The sequence below is a fragment of the Glycine max genome, chromosome 16 (assembly GCF_000004515.6).
Source record: "Glycine max cultivar Williams 82 chromosome 16, Glycine_max_v4.0, whole genome shotgun sequence".
Taxonomy (NCBI): domain Eukaryota; kingdom Viridiplantae; phylum Streptophyta; class Magnoliopsida; order Fabales; family Fabaceae; genus Glycine; species Glycine max.
The window spans coordinates 35,299,927-35,317,309 of record NC_038252.2 but is presented as its reverse complement, the minus strand read 5'-3'; the positions used below and the strand labels follow the sequence as shown (position 1 = coordinate 35,317,309).

Genomic DNA, 17,383 nt, shown 5'->3' with positions numbered 1-17,383 from the left:
TGGCAGCCATCATGCACAACAATGCAAATTCCCTGACTTGGTAAAAAAGGCTAGGAAGGAATTCGTAAAAACCACTGAATCAAATTCTTTTGTAACATTTGGAAATATGTGAGTGAGATTTTCAAAACACCAAACAGTTATAGTATCAAATGTTGTATCTTCAAATTTGGCTTCTTTCTACGAAATAAAGTTGCAAAAACGGAAGACCGAGAGCTTAATTAGACATAGAATTCAAATGGAGCATGTCATCATTGACATGAAGACTGATGAGAAGTTTGAAATAACATTTCTTACATAGAATTCAAAGATTTCACACGTAGTCCATTGTTTAGAATAAACTGCTACATATATATAACCCGTTGTTAAAAAAAATAATAAAAAAAATAAAAGGTTTAATTATCCTTTTGGTCCTTAAAGTTACGACAATATTTTTTTTAATCCTTATAGTTTAACTCATGGGACCAGAAACTCACAATCACACACTTTATCTGCTGCAATCAAAACCATCATCCCATTGGAACGATCAACTTAGTTCAATGCTGTGATACCACTCCAACTTGATGAGAGACTGTCAAGAACGAGATTACATCATGGCAATTGGCAAATGCTAAGCTTGCAGAGGTCGGTGGCAGACTCAAGAATAATGGAATGTGTAGTGGCTTTGTCTCATACCTCCATTACACTTCATTTGTACCTGAGCTTGCTTCCCTATTTTTATTAATTTTGTTCATGTTTATGTGTGAGTTGAATCTTCCCCGCGAGGACCAAAAGATAAAAAAAATTGTAAATATAAGAATCAAAATGAATGTCTTAAACTATAGGGACTAAAAAAAATTATCACAACTATAAGGACTAAAAGGGTAATTAAATCAAAATAAAATAAACTAGAGCAAAATAATGGTGGTGTGGTTAGACACTTTTATTCCTAATTGTCTCCTTGTAGACATATATACCTCTACATATGTGTGCATTTTGCAACCACCACCATTAGTGGAATAAAATTTTAAATGCAAACCCTTCTATGGTATATATCCTATATAGGCATTGTTAGTAGTAAATACCAACCGTGAACCAGAAAATTGTGGATTCAACCTTTTTCGTCTTCCTTCTTCTTCATGGCAGTGCTATTTGCAACTCATGTTCTTCTCTTGATATTGTCCACTGCAACAACTCTCCACTTCAGTGCAAGCAAGGCAGCAAGGCTCAATATGACTTGCAGTGAGAAGGAAAGGAATGCGCTCCTCAGCTTCAAGCATGGACTAGCAGACCCTTCAAACAGGTTTTCATCGTGGTCTGACAAATCGGATTGCTGTACATGGCCAGGGGTTCACTGCAACAACACAGGTAAAGTCATGGAAATCAATCTCTACACACCTGCGGGCTCTCCCTATAGGGAGTTGAGTGGAGAGATTAGTCCTTCTTTGCTTGAACTAAAATATTTGAATCGTTTGGACTTGAGTTCAAATTATTTTGTTCTTACTCCAATACCAAGCTTCCTAGGCTCATTGGAGAGTCTGAGATACTTGGACCTTAACTTAAGTGGGTTCATGGGATTAATCCCTCATCAACTAGGAAACCTCTCAAACCTGCATCACCTTAATCTGGGATACAATTATGCTCTTCAGATAGATAACCTTAATTGGATATCAAGGCTATCTTCCTTAGAGTACCTTGATTTGAGTGGTTCAGACCTTCATAAACAAGGTAACTGGCTTCAAGTACTGAGTGCACTTCCATCTCTTTCAGAACTACACTTGGAGAGCTGTCAAATTGATAACTTAGGACCACCAAAAGGAAAAACCAACTTCACACATCTCCAAGTCCTTGATCTTTCAATTAACAATCTCAATCAGCAAATCCCTTCATGGCTATTTAATCTCAGCACAACTCTTGTCCAACTTGATTTACACAGTAACCTTTTACAGGGACAAATTCCACAAATAATATCAAGCCTTCAGAACATAAAAAATCTAGACCTGCAGAACAACCAGCTCAGTGGGTGATACAGGGGGAAACATAGCAGAGGGAGACAATCAACAGAATGAGGTGCAACAAGCAATGCAGATTAACAACCAGCAGGATAAGGTGCAACAAGCAATTTCAGAAAACAAAGAGCAAAGGCCCAAGAGAAGGGTAGAGAGACCAACGTACCTCAAAGATTACATCTGAAAGGGGCGGGATGGTATTAAAGGCATATATGCATTCTGTTAGAGCAATTACAACACGTGGGAGATAATTGTAACAAACTTGAATCCTGAACATTCCATAGAATAGCAATTCTGTTATAAGAATCAGTATAAATAAATGTAATGATTCACAGAAAGAGGGATGAATATGAGAATTATCTTTTCTTAGTTATTTCCTTTCCTTACCCTTTTGGAGGCCCTGGTCCTCGAAACCAGAATTCCCCCTGCATCACGTATCATTGGTGCTCTCGTTGTCCTCCAATGACGCACCCTTCGTCCTCTGATAAAATTGAAGAACTCCTCGTTCGCCTCACCACACAGCAACTTACTCTCTCCAGCAAAATCGATGACTTCATCTCTCACATTACCCCTCTTTTTTCCCCTGCTTCCCACATGCCTTCATCCCTTCCACGCCCTTTTCCTGTTCCTGCACAACACCATCGCCTCAAATTAGATGTTCCACGTTTTGATGGAACGGACGCCCTTGGTTGGATCTTTAAGATCAACCAGTACTTCGAGTATCATGGGACCCCGGAGTACGACCGATTAACGATTGCGTCATTTTATATGGAAGGAAGGGCCTTAGCATGGTTTCAGTGGATGACCAGTAATGGTCAATTCACTTCGTGGCCTGTTTTCCTTCAAGCATTACAAAATCGATTTGCACCATCACAATATGAGGACCCCACGGGTACTCTTTGCAAACTCATGCAAAAGGGATCAGTAGCTTCTTACCTCTCTGAGTTTGAGGATTTAGCAAATCGTGTCGTCGGGATTCCGCCGGCCTTCCTCCTCAGCTGCTTCATTTCCGGGCTGACTCCGGAGATCCGCCGTGAGGTTCAGGCCCACCAACCCCTCACTCTGTCACAGGCGGCCGGCCTCGCGCGCCTCCAGGAGGAAAAGCTGGGTGACCTCCGACCACCACCGTCCACCATGCGTTCTCGCCCTCCCTCACTTTCTTCTTCATCCTTCTCACCACGGCCGCAACCCCTTTCACCCCTTTTCCCTTCCCCGTCAGCCATACGACCGCCACCTCCTCCACCTTCCCCCACCCAACCTTTCAAACGCCTGACCTCTGAAGAGATTGCCAGCCGCCGTGAGCGCGGCCTCTGCTTTAGCTGCGATGAGAAGTACCACAGAGGTCACCGCTGTGCCTCTAGGGTATTTCTCTTCATCGCGGAAGGGGACGCTGCTCCTGACCCACCACATATAGCCCCACTTGACCCGACCCTCGAACCCGACCCGGACCCAACTGAAGCCCATGACCCGCATCCGGCCCAACTTAGTTTAAACTCCATGGCCGGTCACTTAGCGCCCGAAACGCTGCGTTTCGTGGCTTCCATTGCTGACGTTGAAGTAGTGCTCCTGGTGGACGGAGGGAGCACCCACAACTTCATTCAGCAACAGCTGGTCGAGAAGTTGGGCCTTCCCTCCATTTCCACCACCCCGTTGCGCGTTATGGTCGGAAATGGGCAACAATTGAGTTGCAGTTGCATGTGCCAAGCTGTTGCCATCAACATTCAGAACAATACATTTATAGTGGATTTGTATATCCTTCCCATATCCGGAGCTAACGTAGTACTTGGGGTCCAATGGTTAAAAGCCTTGGGACCCGTGCTTACCGATTACAACACACTTTCGATGCAATTTTTTTCAGACGGCCGCCTCATTCGGCTCCAGGGTGACTTAGATGCTAAACTTCACCTCCTCACTCCGGTCCAGCTTCGCCGGCTCAGTCGAACACAAGGTGATGCTCTGTTTTATCACATTACCTTGCTATCTAATTCGACCCCTTCCCTGTCACAGGAGTTCCCTGCCCCAATTCAGGACTTGCTGCGCCGATTCGAGGCTCTCTTCACCACTCCTTCTACCCTACCGCCGGCTCGAGCTACAGACCACCACATCCACTTGATCCCTCAGGCAACTCCGGTCAACGTTCGACCGTATCGCTACCCCCACTATCAGAAACAAGAAATCGAGCAACAGGTTGATGCTATGCTCCAGAAAGGTCTCATTCAGCCCAGCACCAGTCCGTTTTCTTCTTCGGTCCTCCTGGTTAAGAAACACGACGGCTCTTGGCGGTTCTGCGTCGACTACAGAGCCTTGAATGCGCTTACCATACGGGATCGTTTTCCAATTCCAACGATTGATGAGCTCCTTGACGAATTAGGCGGCGCCTGCTATTTTTCCAAGCTGGATTTGCTCCAAGGTTATCATCAGATTCGTATGAATCCTGAGGACATTCCGAAAACTGCATTTCGTACTCACCATGGCCATTACGAATTCAAGGTAATGCCATTTGGTTTGTGTAATGCTCCATCATCGTTCCAGGCAACCATGAATTCGATTTTTCAGCCTTACTTGCGGCGTTTCATTATCGTCTTCTTCGATGATATTCTCATTTATAGCACTTCCATGGATGCTCATCTGCAACACTTGGAAATCACCTTCAAGGTACTACTGACACATCAATTTGCCTTAAAACTTTCTAAGTGTACCTTTGCACAGAGACAGGTCGAGTACTTAGGCCACTTGGTCTCCTTCAATGGCGTGGAACCTCTTACCGACAAGATTGAAGCTGTCCGTCAATGGCCTTCCCCGCGCACCGCCAAAGCTCTTCGTAGCTTCCTCGGATTAGCTGGGTTTTACAGAAGATTCATCAAGGGCTATGCTACGATTGCTGCCCCCTTGGTCAAAGCTACCACATTGGATCCCTTTCAATGGACTGATGTTACTCAGGCTGCATTTGACCAATTGAAGCTCGCTCTATCCTCCGCACCGGTGTTAGCTCTCCCGGATTTTCACCTTCCCTTCACTATTGAGACTGACGCCTCTGGGGTGGGCTTGGGTGCTGTGCTCTCTCAGAAGGGGCACCCCATTGCCTATTTCAGTAAACCCTTTAGTGCCAAATTGCTCCGATCATCAACGTATGTCCGTGAATTGTACGCTATTACGGCCGCCGTCAAAAAATGGAGGCAATATTTGCTCGGACACCGTTTTGTCATTCTGACCGACCACCGGAGCTTGAAGGAGCTTCTCACCCAGGTGGTCCAGACACCCGAGCAGCACATGTATCTCGCCAGGCTCATGGGCTACGATTACGAAATCCATTATCGGTCCGGTGCTAGCAATCAGGCTGCTGATGCTCTCTCCCGTGTTCCAGACCCTGATTCCTCCCTTGCTCTCATGCTTTCGGTTCCATGCTTGACCTTCATGGACGAACTCTGTTCTCAGCTCGACCAACATTCTGACTATGTGCATCGTCGACAGGACATTGCTAATCATCCCGCCAAACACCCTGGGTTCTCTGTGGTTAACAATCTTATTTTGCACCGTCACCGCATATGGTTACCACGTGATATTCCTATTATTCCTACCCTCCTCGTTGAATTTCATGCGACCCCCACTGGGGGCCACTCTGGCATTGCCAAGACGATTGCTCGCGTTTCTGAGAACTTCTATTGGCCTGGTTTGCGTGAGGATGTCGCGACCTTTGTGGCCAACTGCCGTGACTGTCAGTCCACTAAATACGAAACAAAGAAGCTTGCTGGCCTTCTTTGCCCTCTCCCGGTTCCTCATCGTCCATGGGAGGACCTGTCCTTAGATTTTATTGTTGGGCTGCCGCCGTACAAAGGTCACACAGTCATATTGGTGGTCGTGGATCGTTTTTCTAAAGGGGTTCATCTGGGGATGCTTCCTACTGCGCACACTGCTTTCATGGTGGCCACTTTATTCCAGGACATGGTGGTCAAAATTCATGGTGTTCCCCGGAGCTTGGTCTCCGATCGAGACCCTCTGTTTCTTAGCAAGTTTTGGCAGGAGCTTTTCCGGCGCAGTGGCACTCACTTGCGTATGAGTTCTGCGTATCACCCCCAGAGTGATGGACAGACTGAGGCTATTAATCGTATTATCGAGCAATACTTACGCTCGTTCGTTCATCGGCGCCCTCGTATTTGGGGCCGTCTCCTTCCATGGGCGGAGTGGTCGCACAACACTTCCTGGAACTCCGCGACCGGGGCCACTCCATATGAGGTCACCTTTGGCCGGAAGCCATTTAACTTCCCGGAGTACCTTGCCGGTGACTCTAACATTGATGCTATAGATACCCTGCTTTGTGACCGGGAGGAAACCTTCCTTATGATTCGTAAGAAATTACTAAAGGCCCAGATTCTAATGAAGGAGAAAGCTGACAAACACCGACGTGATATAGTCTTCTCGCCGGGACAATGGGTCTTACTTCGCCTGCGCCCTCACCGTCAAACGTCTGCCCGGGAAAACCCCACCATCTCGGGAAAGCTGGCAAAACGTTACTATGGGCCATTTCAGGTTCTCGAGGCCATTGGCAAGGTTGCCTACCGATTACAGTTACCACCTGATGCTAAGATACATCCCATCTTCCATGTCTCCATGTTAAAACCATTCAAGGGTGATCCTAACGACCCTGTTGCTAATCCACTGCCGATTTCTTTTCATGACGATCACCCCCTCGTCCAACCTGCTGCGATCCTTGCTTCTCGACCATCATCTGTTTCTGGGTGGGACGTCCTCGTTCAATGGCATGGGCTCTCCCCTGATGAGACTTCCTGGGAGGATTGGTCAACCTTATGCCGGGATTATCACCTTGAGGACAAGGTGCTTTCCCAAGGGCCCAGGGGTGATACAGGGGGAAACATAGCAGAGGGAGACAATCAACAGAATGAGGTGCAACAAGCAATGCAGATTAACAACCAGCAGGATAAGGTGCAACAAGCAATTTCAGAAAACAAAGAGCAAAGGCCCAAGAGAAGGGTAGAGAGACCAACGTACCTCAAAGATTACATCTGAAAGGGGCGGGATGGTATTAAAGGCATATATGCATTCTGTTAGAGCAATTACAACACGTGGGAGATAATTGTAACAAACTTGAATCCTGAAAATTCCATAGAATAGCAATTCTGTTATAAGAATCAGTATAAATAAATGTAATGATTCACAGAAAGAGGGATGAATATGAGAATTATCTTTTCTTAGTTATTTCCTTTCCTTACCCTTTTGGAGGCCCTGGTCCTCGAAACCAGAATTCCCCCTGCATCACGTATCAGTGGGCCACTTCCAGATTCATTAGGCAAGCTTAAGCATCTTGAAGTTCTAAATCTCAGTAATAATACCTTTACTTGTCCAATTCCCTCACCATTTGCAAACTTGTCATTCTTGAGAACTTTAAACCTGGCTCACAACCGACTGAATGGAACCATTCCTAAGAGTTTTGAGCTCCTCAGAAACCTGCAGGTATTAAATCTTGGAACTAATTCTTTGACTGGTGATATGCCTGTAACTCTTGGAACTCTCTCAAATTTAGTGATGTTAGACCTTTCATCTAATTTGTTAGAAGGATCTATAAAAGAGTCAAATTTTGTAAAACTTTTGAAATTAAAGGAACTACGTTTGTCTTGGACAAACTTGTTCCTCAGTGTCAACTCTGGATGGGTTCCTCCTTTTCAGCTTGAATATGTTTTACTGAGCTCCTTTGGAATAGGTCCTAAGTTTCCAGAATGGCTAAAAAGGCAAAGTTCTGTGAAGGTTTTGACAATGTCTAAGGCAGGTATTGCAGACTTGGTTCCAAGTTGGTTTTGGAATTGGACTTTGCAAACTGAATTCCTGGATCTGTCCAACAATCTGTTAAGTGGAGACCTATCTAACATCTTTCTCAATTCCAGCCTCATAAATTTGAGTTCTAATTTGTTCAAGGGTACATTGCCAAGTGTGTCTGCAAATGTTGAAGTGCTGAATGTTGCCAATAACTCAATTTCCGGAACAATTTCTCCCTTTTTATGTGGAAAGGAAAATGCTACTAATAATTTGAGTGTGCTTGATTTTTCAAATAATGTCTTATCTGGTGATCTTGGTCACTGTTGGGTGCATTGGCAAGCATTGGTGCATTTGAACTTGGGTAGTAACAATTTGTCTGGTGTTATTCCAAACTCCATGGGGTATCTATCTCAACTTGAGTCTTTGTTGTTAGACGACAACCGCTTCTCTGGATATATTCCTTCAACACTGCAAAATTGCTCTACAATGAAATTCATTGACATGGGCTTTGTGGTCCTCCTGTAACAAAAAATTGCACAGACAAGGAAGAGTTGACAGAGAGTGCTTCTGTTCGACACGGTGATGGTAATTTCTTTGGAACATCAGAGTTTTATATGGGTATGGGAGTTGGATTTGCAGCAGGATTTTGGGGTTTTTGCAGTGTTGTTTTCTTCAACAGAACTTGGAGGCGTGCTTATTTTCATTATCTTGACCACTTGAGAGATCTGATTTATGTGATAATAGTTTTGAAGGTAAGAAGGTTACTTGGGAAATTGTGAGTTTACATGTTAACTGTTAGGAGTGAGAGACATTACAACGTGTTATTCTAGACATTAAAAATGTGAAAAGGTTTACCATACTATGTACATGTTCATATGGGGTGTCTGTTTGTTTTGCTTTCATTGGTAATAAATGTTCTTAATGTTAAGAGAACTAGACGAGCTTCAGACTTAGTATCAAATTCTGTTTTGTATTTATGACGCATTATTGTCTTCTACTATCTGTGCACTAACAATGATTAGCATTAAAATACCTGGAATGACACACTCAAGAAGATTGTTTTACACAACATGTAACTTAGAATTTGCCTGAATGAATTTAATTAGTGTAGAAAGTTGGAGCTTGCATAGGATTCTGCAGTTTCTAAACCCTTCCACATCTTCCTTCTCTCGCTTTTCCTTACTCTGATACATTCCACATTCCCATTTCCTGAGGAGTATTGATGCATTTTTTCCTATAATACTCATTAACAGGACTTAGGCAATAATTGGGTAATAAAAAGTATAATTTCTATACTATGAATATTTGAAATTCATTAACATTAGCTAATTTGATTTAAATAACAATATGCATAAAGATAAAGAAATTAAAGGAAGAAATAAAAATAAGAAAACTAAAGAAGAAAATAAAAGAAAAAATTAAGGAAAAAAATTGTTTGGGAATTTTAACAAGCACCCCATGTAATTGTTGGGGTTAAATCAATGAAAAAATTATTGGGGTTTAATTTCATTGAAGTTTCTATCACCTAATAACTACACATTCATATTTAATAAATGTTATATTATCATAAACCCATCATATTATCTTCACTTTAATTCCTAGTGAAGAGACCTAAATCCCTTAATTACACTATCAATCCCTTAAATTAATATAAATAAATGGTTTTCATTAAGATAAAGTGTTTATTGATGCTCAATTCTTTTTATCTTATTCCTAGACATAAAAATTATTAGGTATTTTTTGCAATTCGTAGTTCAAAGAAATTTTTTAATTACAATTGAATAAAAAAAATCATACAAACAGGTGATTAAGCCAAAAACACATATTAAACATAGAAGAGAAACAATTAGAATGCTTTATTCAATAAAAAAATAGTCATTACATGAAAGATGAACCAATTATATTCAACTCCAACAAAAGAGAAGATTAGTTCATGACAATAAAAAAGCATAAAAGACATATATCACATAAATATCCTAAAATCACACCAAAATCTAAGAATACATGATAATTATCAATCATCCAAACTTAACTCAGGATAAAAAAAGTAGCACATCAAAATTTTATAGGGATAGAAATGATATATTTTACCCTATTTTTTTCATGCTTGACTTAACTCTCAACATTTGTTGTCAATGATAAGAAACTTTGGCATAGATTTGATGGAGTGGCCTATGGTTCAAGTTGAAAAAGTGGGGACCTTGATATGGATTTGGTGGAGTTGTCTGTGGTTTGTCAAGAAGACAATTTTTTTTCTTTTCATTTATTTTGAATAATGAAAATTTGATCATTTAAAATTAGTTATAGGTTCAAATTGCATGTAATAGAAGACTTGAATTTAATAATGCAAGACTTTTTTTGTTGTTTATTTAACACAGGTGTAACGAAAGAATTGATTTAAATGGTTAAAATTTGAAGACTAATTATTAAGCCAAATTTAATTACCTTTATTGTAAACTAATAATTTTTTTAAAATATTAATATTTACTTATAATAAAATTTTAATTAATTTAAGCAATTTTATACGTTAAACTAAAAAAATAAAATGTTTCTTATTTTAATATTTGGCACAAGAATAAATTATATTTCTTTGTAGATTATTTAAGTTATCTCATGAATTATTTTTTAAAAAATATTATATTGAACGTGAGTATTTTTATGATTGCTTAAATTTGGCACTTAAAATTATTTAAAAAGTAAAATGGAAATTAAAATTATGTTGCTCCTATTAGTATTTAAGTTGATAACTTGTAAAGAAAATAAAAAATATGATAGTAATTTTTATGATAAAAAATTAAGATTCATTTTCAAATTAATTAGAAATAGACAATTAACACAAAAAATATTTCCAAATAATGATAATATATAAACTGAAAAGCTTATGCATTAAGAATGCAAATCTTCATAAGTTAGATATTTCAATATATTATATATTTATTTTTCTCTTCTATCACAATTCTTAAAATATCACCACACAAGTAAATGAAATTCAGACAAAGACTTTAATATATGAAGACTTGTGGTCTAACAATAAAATAGCTAAGACCATAGATAAATAATTTAAAAAACATGCCACACTTCTTGGTATATCATATCCTCTAATTTACTTTTTAAGCTAAATATGATCTACAATATATGGAGAAATTTGGACCAAGACTTATAAAAGGAAAAAGTTATGATCTCAATAATTATGATAGACCAAGTTAAACAAGCATTTTACACTTCTTTGTATCTTACTAATTAATTTTTAATGAAAAAGAAAATAATATTCAGGCTAAAATACAATTAGAAATAGATGACACAACAATCTTTCCGATTAATGACAATGAAAATTAGTCTTTTCTCACATATAAGAAGAATATTATTTTGTAAATTAAAAAATAGATCAAAATTACATAGCGAGATTGAAACGAAAGAGTCTTTTTTTATATAGATTTTTTAACCGAAATAGTCTTTAAATTAGATCATTTTCCTATAATTGATGTATTCATCATTTATAATTTTTTTCCTTGCTTACTTAATTCTAAACATTTGTTGTCAATGATAAGGAACTTGATATGAAGGTAATGTAGTGACCTATGGTTCATGTTGAAGAAGATAGAGACCTAAATATGGTTGGCTGGACTTTGTGGAGTGTCCTAAGGTTCATGATGAAAAAATGAAGGACATTGACTTGGACTTGATGGAGTAGTCTATGGTTCAAGTGGGAAAAGTGGGGTCCTTGATATGAATTTGGTGGAGTGGGAAGTGGTTTGTCTAGGAGACTAGACAATTTTGTTTTCATTTCTTTTATTTGAAATAATAAAAATTTGATATTTTAAAATTAATTATGGGTTCAAACTGCAAGTAATAGAATATTTGAATTTTATAAGACAAGACATTTTGTTATTTACTTAACACGTACAGGTTTAACGAAAGGATTAATTGATTTAAATAATAGTTAAAATTTTAAGACTAATTAAGCCGAATTTAATTACCTTTGCTGTAAACTACTCAGAGTTTTAAAAACATTATTAATATTTTCTTAAAATAAAAATTTCATTGATTTAAGAAATCCTATACTGTAAATTAAAATAAAATATTTCTTATTTTAGTATTTGAAACAAGAATAAAATATATTTCTTTGTAGAAGATTGTTTAAGTTATCGTATAAATATTTTTTTAGAATATTATATTGAACGTGAGTATTTTTATGATTGTTTAAATTTGGCACTTACAATTATTTAAAAAGTAAAATGAAAATAAAAATTATGTTTCTCCTATTATTTAAGTTGATAACTTATAAAAAATACAAAATATGATACTATTTTTTATAGAAAAAAGTTAAATTCTTTTTCACCACTTCTTTTTATATCAATAATTAATTTTTATATGATAAAGAAAATCATATTTAGGTTTGAATACAATTAGAAATAGATGACACAAACAACCTTTTCAATTGATGACAATTAAATTTAGTCTTTTTTTTCATATATAAGAGAATATTATTTTGTGAATTGAAAAATTGATCAAAATTAAATAGTTGGATTGGAACTAAATACTCTTTTTTTATATAGATTTTTTAACCGAAATAGTCTTTAAAGTACACCCTTTTCCTATAATTATTGATGTATTCATCAATTATATTTTTTTTCCTTGCTTGACTTAACTGGCACCATTTGTTGTCAATGACAAGGAACTTGATATGAAGGTAATGCAGTGACCTATGGTACCTATGGTTCAAGTTAAAGAAGTCAGACCATGACATGGCTGGACTTTGTGGAGTGTCCAAAGGTTCAAGATGAACAAATGGAAAACCTTGAGATGGACTTGATGGCGTGAGCTATGGTTTAGAAGACAATTTTTTTTTGCATTATTTTTAGTTTGAATATTGAAAAATTGACAATTTAATATTAATTATGGATTGGGATATGATGAAATAGAAGACTTGATTTTTTTTTAAATGTTGGACTTTTGTACATAACAAAAGTTTAACGAAAGGATTGATTAAATAATGGTTAAAATTTGAAGTTTAATGACACCAAATTTTCATTTAATCAGTTCTATAGGGTAAATTAAAATAAAATAATGGTTAGCAAAGTAATTTTTTGTCACATGGTAATCCAAAGCTAGTTCCATTTTCCAAAAGAGGTTCAATTAAAGATCGACTGTTCCCAAATAGAAGAGTTTTCTTGTACACCACAAATTTTTGATACATGATTAGAGTGTGATCTTTTAGGGCAAAAAGTGATAAAAGTTAAATGCCACATAAATCCTCGATTCGGTTTGGTTTGACTTTCATGTACATGTTACTAAGAAATAAATAAAAAATTAATAAATGTTTTATATCAAAATATATAAGAGATATATGATACAGAATAGTTTGTAGTAATAGTACTTAACTTATATTTTCAAAGACTTCTCTATATAAACAACATTATATAAGATGCACTTTCATTATTTTTGGAAATGTCTATTTGTTTTTCACCTAAAGGAAAGGGAAACATCATGGAGGAAATGTTCTCTAAAATCAATAATTTGTTCTTCATATCCTTATTTTGAAACAAATCTTTTAAAATTAGAAGTGGCAGATAAAAATATTTCAATGTGATTTTTCCTTGCATACCACATTTGTGTTAAGCAAAATTTAGATTCGCATATAGCATCTCCAATATCCCAAATACCTATAAACAAATGTAAATGTAGAAGACTTAGATTTATCTCTTAATTATTGTTAAAATATAATTGAAAAACATAAAATTATTTGTAAATTTAATATCCTGAATTTAATGCATTCATGTGATTCTCAATGAATTAATCGTTACATCAACATTGTTCTCCAATGATATTGGATGTTCGTTTTGCCACAAATGATACGCGATTGAAGAAATATCAGTTATTATCAAATGAAATTAAGTGCAATAAATATTAGTTTTCAAGTATCAATTATCATACGAAATTAATGATTAAATTGTTAAATATTTTTATGATAATAAATACGGAATTTTTTTGATAATTAGAATTTAATACAATTATTTAAATTTGGTATCAATTATTCTTAACGGATACGAAAACTAATGTCCCTATTTGAATTAAAAAAGAATTTGATTCACTAAATATAAAATTTTCAAACAACAATGAACACAACTAGAAGAAAAGATAAATAATAAACAAATCATGTTAAACCATGTTACTTATATAAGGCAAAAACGTGTACTCCATGATTAAAGTTTAATCATGCACCATAACAATTTAGAAAAATTCTATATTAAAATGAAAGTTTAAATGTTTTATTTATTGTAATGTACGTTTCATTTTAATATACACTCAATGACCAATACGTTTCATTTTAATCAACCCTATAATTCTACAACGATTTTTAAATACGGAACTCATCATGGATTTTTTATTTTATCATAGCTCATAATTATATAAAGATTTTCTCAACAAAAAAACACACCTACACAACCACACCTACTATTTTTTTTTTCAAAACTATCCCCACCTCAATTAAGTGATATAATTTTAGTTGTCTTGGTGTGTGAGAGATGTATTGTTAATATTTATAGCATCCTCCCTCATAAAATTTAGGGATATAAAATAATTTGGTTTGCCTTTTATGTGTGTGTGCGTGATGTAATTTTAATGTTTACGACCAAGCTAAAAGTACAAAAAAAATAATTTATATCTAAAGGTTTTCTTGTAATAAATATAATGGGCGAAATTAGCCATAATCAAATTCTACTTTTTTTTATTTCCTTTTTATATACAGTGCCATATATAACAGGAAACTGAATTTGTCCGTTTTCACACTAGACTAACAGCGCCAAGAATGAGAATGAACATAATTTTCAGCAACTTTGATCTGTAGACTCTAGGTTAGTATTAAAAACATAAAACAAATCTCCAATGAGAATGAACATAATTGTCAGTATGTCAGAGATTTAATACACTCAAGACTGTAAATATTTTTTACCCTATCAACTCATAAATGGTTGTTGTTTCGTTGACAAGTGCACCAAGTTGTCACAAGTAGTAAAGTACTCGAAAATTCGAGTGTCGAATCCCAGGGACTTCATTTGTAATTAGATTAATGAAAATTCAATTTAAAAGCAAAAGATAATAAATTTAAAATAACTGATAAAGAAAGATAGAAGATAAGGTAAAGAAAAGATAAAATATTTAAAGATAAAGGAAAAGATAAAATAATTAAAGATAAAAAAAAAAAAGATGAATTCAAGATAAGATAATGTTGGGAACTGACTTGCCTAGTCTACCTAGATAGTATGGGTTTATGATTTTTCTTTACCAATTCAGGTGATCCTATCCTACCCACATCTATTCATTTACTTGTCCTTGATGCCTCATGATTACAAGCCTATTTTACCTACCTATCTCCCAAATGTCTTTGCAAAGACTCAATAGATAAAATGGATGAAGTTCTAATTCTAGATGTTTGCTTTGACGCATGGGCATAATGCAATCACTCTATGCCTAACAATAATTTTATTATGATATTTTTTCTTCTATTAGAAGTTATCCTCTCTCGAGCGTCTAACCTTTAAAACTAATGTATGCATATCTTCTTTAAATCTTATTTAGAATCTTCTGACCTAACAGAATATATATATGAGTATGCAAGATAAAAACAGAAAAGATAATAGGAAAGAAAAACCTGATATTGCATTGATAAATAGTGAAGAGTACATCATACATCGCTTTGACTTTTAGGCCTGTTAGACCCTAACTAAGGGTTACTGACTCTCTATTTATAGCTGTTGAGGTGGGTTTTGGGCCTTCGTAGGCGCGCTTAGCGCAACACCCCCTCGCTCAGCGCCTATAGATCGCGCGCTTAGCACGCGCGTTGCAGGCTTAGCGCGTGCTTCTGTTGGATCGCGATCTTAGCGCGCGCGTTGCAGGCTTAGCGCGTGTGCTTCCTGGTCCGCTTAGCGCGTGACGCGTGCTAAGCGCACGTATTGGGCTGGGTCTACTACAGATTTTCTTCTTTTCTTCAATTTTTCTGGCTTTTTTGCTTGTTACACTTCGAGTTTTTATATCTGTAACCAAAATTCAACAAAACATCAATTTTTTAATATTTAAGCGCAAATAACTGCTAAATAATTATTTTTAAAGATAATTTTGACTTATTTTCTATTATCAAAATAGAATTATTTAGCAGTTATCAATGGTTTACATTTCAACGTGATATGAAAATGATAATATATATAGGTAATATTTGAGTTAAGCTCATGAAAGCCAAATTAGAAGCCCTGCAACTGCAACCAAACTTTCTAACAATCTCTTCCCGATATAAGATGCACTATTCTTAGCTGTGGCCGTTTCATCTGTCCCTTGCTTTCTACCATTCTGGGAACTTCCTTCAACTGAATGCACAAAAGAACACCAATTGTCCACTAAAGAGTTATATATTATTTCTCGTGGTTATTTATTTATTTTTATCTAGAGCTTAGTGTTCATGTGGAGAGCTTGAGACGGGTGGAAGACTAAGTTTCAAATGAATATTGACAGTTTTTGACGTACTATAAATCAATTTTGTGTTATCGAATATTTAACGGATACGTCATTATTTAACAAACGATGATAATTTAAAATAATTTTTTAAATATTAGAGATTTTAAGAAAAAAATTGTCAAAGTTCAAATACAAAAAGTCGAATATATATCATTGAAAACATAATTTTATTTTCTTCAAAAAGTACATTTTCCCTCAACAACAAACCGGCACCTGCAACATCTTCCCAACCATCCCTATTATATTTGACAACCACACCCGTGATGAAAATTATAGTGCGGTCTCATTCCACTGTCTCAATAAATAAAAAATATACAAAAAATCACAGTAAGGATATGTTAATTAAGAATTTAATTTAAATACACTTAGAATTGCAATTAATTATATATATTCTCCTATAACATTTTTTAGTAATTGTTTTACAAATCATTAGGTGATTTCTAATTAATTAACAATTTAAATTTGTACACTGTGTATCAAAATTAAACTCATGTATTAACAGCATCAAAGTTATTTTCGTTTTAATTTTGATACTTTTGTTCTAATTTTGATACGTACTAGTAGATGGCATTCTCATTATTTTATTATACGTACATTCTACATTCTGCTTACAACTTGCAATGAATGGAAAAAGTGGAGCTTGGACATCATTTGTCTGCATGACATTCACACCACTCACAAAAAGTGAGTGGAAATTTTTAGACAAAATAGATAAAGAATTATTAATGTTCAACCATCATTGGAAGTGGAAAAAGTTCATTATGAGAAAGAAAGGCAGTTCCCCAAAATGGAAAGCAGTATAGTTAAAGAAAGCTCAAGTTTTCAACTTCTAGACATTCCATGTAGAGATAAGAAACGACAGTTCATAGAAAAGAAAAGGAAAAAAAAATGATGGCTTAAAGATCTTTATCTTTGTGAGTGTTACTGCTTGCACCTCCTTGCTTGTTATGCTATCATTTACTTAATAAAGGTGTAACGAAATGATTGATTTAAATAATAGTTAAAATTTGAAGACTAAATCATATTTTAGTATTCGATCTGCATAAGAATAAATCATATTTCTTAGTAGATTATTTAAGTTATCATAAGGATATTTTTTTTGAGAATATTATATTGAA

At 35.9% G+C, this 17,383-nt stretch overlaps 2 protein-coding genes across 2 annotated transcripts; both read left to right on the top strand.

Moving 5' to 3' along the window:
* The first annotated feature begins 948 nt into the window (after nt 1-948).
* Nucleotides 949-2,348, top strand: LOC102668231 (receptor-like protein EIX2). Its single transcript, XM_014769082.3, has one exon. The coding sequence runs from the start codon at nt 1,116-1,118 to the stop codon at nt 2,001-2,003; it is 888 nt and encodes a 295-aa protein (XP_014624568.1). The 5' UTR covers nt 949-1,115; the 3' UTR covers nt 2,004-2,348.
* A 99-nt stretch (nt 2,349-2,447) lies between these two features.
* On the top strand, nt 2,448-8,279 carry LOC106796480 (uncharacterized). Its single transcript, XM_041010395.1, has 2 exons — nt 2,448-6,974; nt 7,224-8,279. Exons 1-2 carry the CDS (start codon nt 2,448-2,450, stop codon nt 8,277-8,279), a joined length of 5,583 nt encoding a protein of 1,860 aa, XP_040866329.1.
* Nucleotides 8,280-17,383: the final 9,104 nt, after the last annotated feature.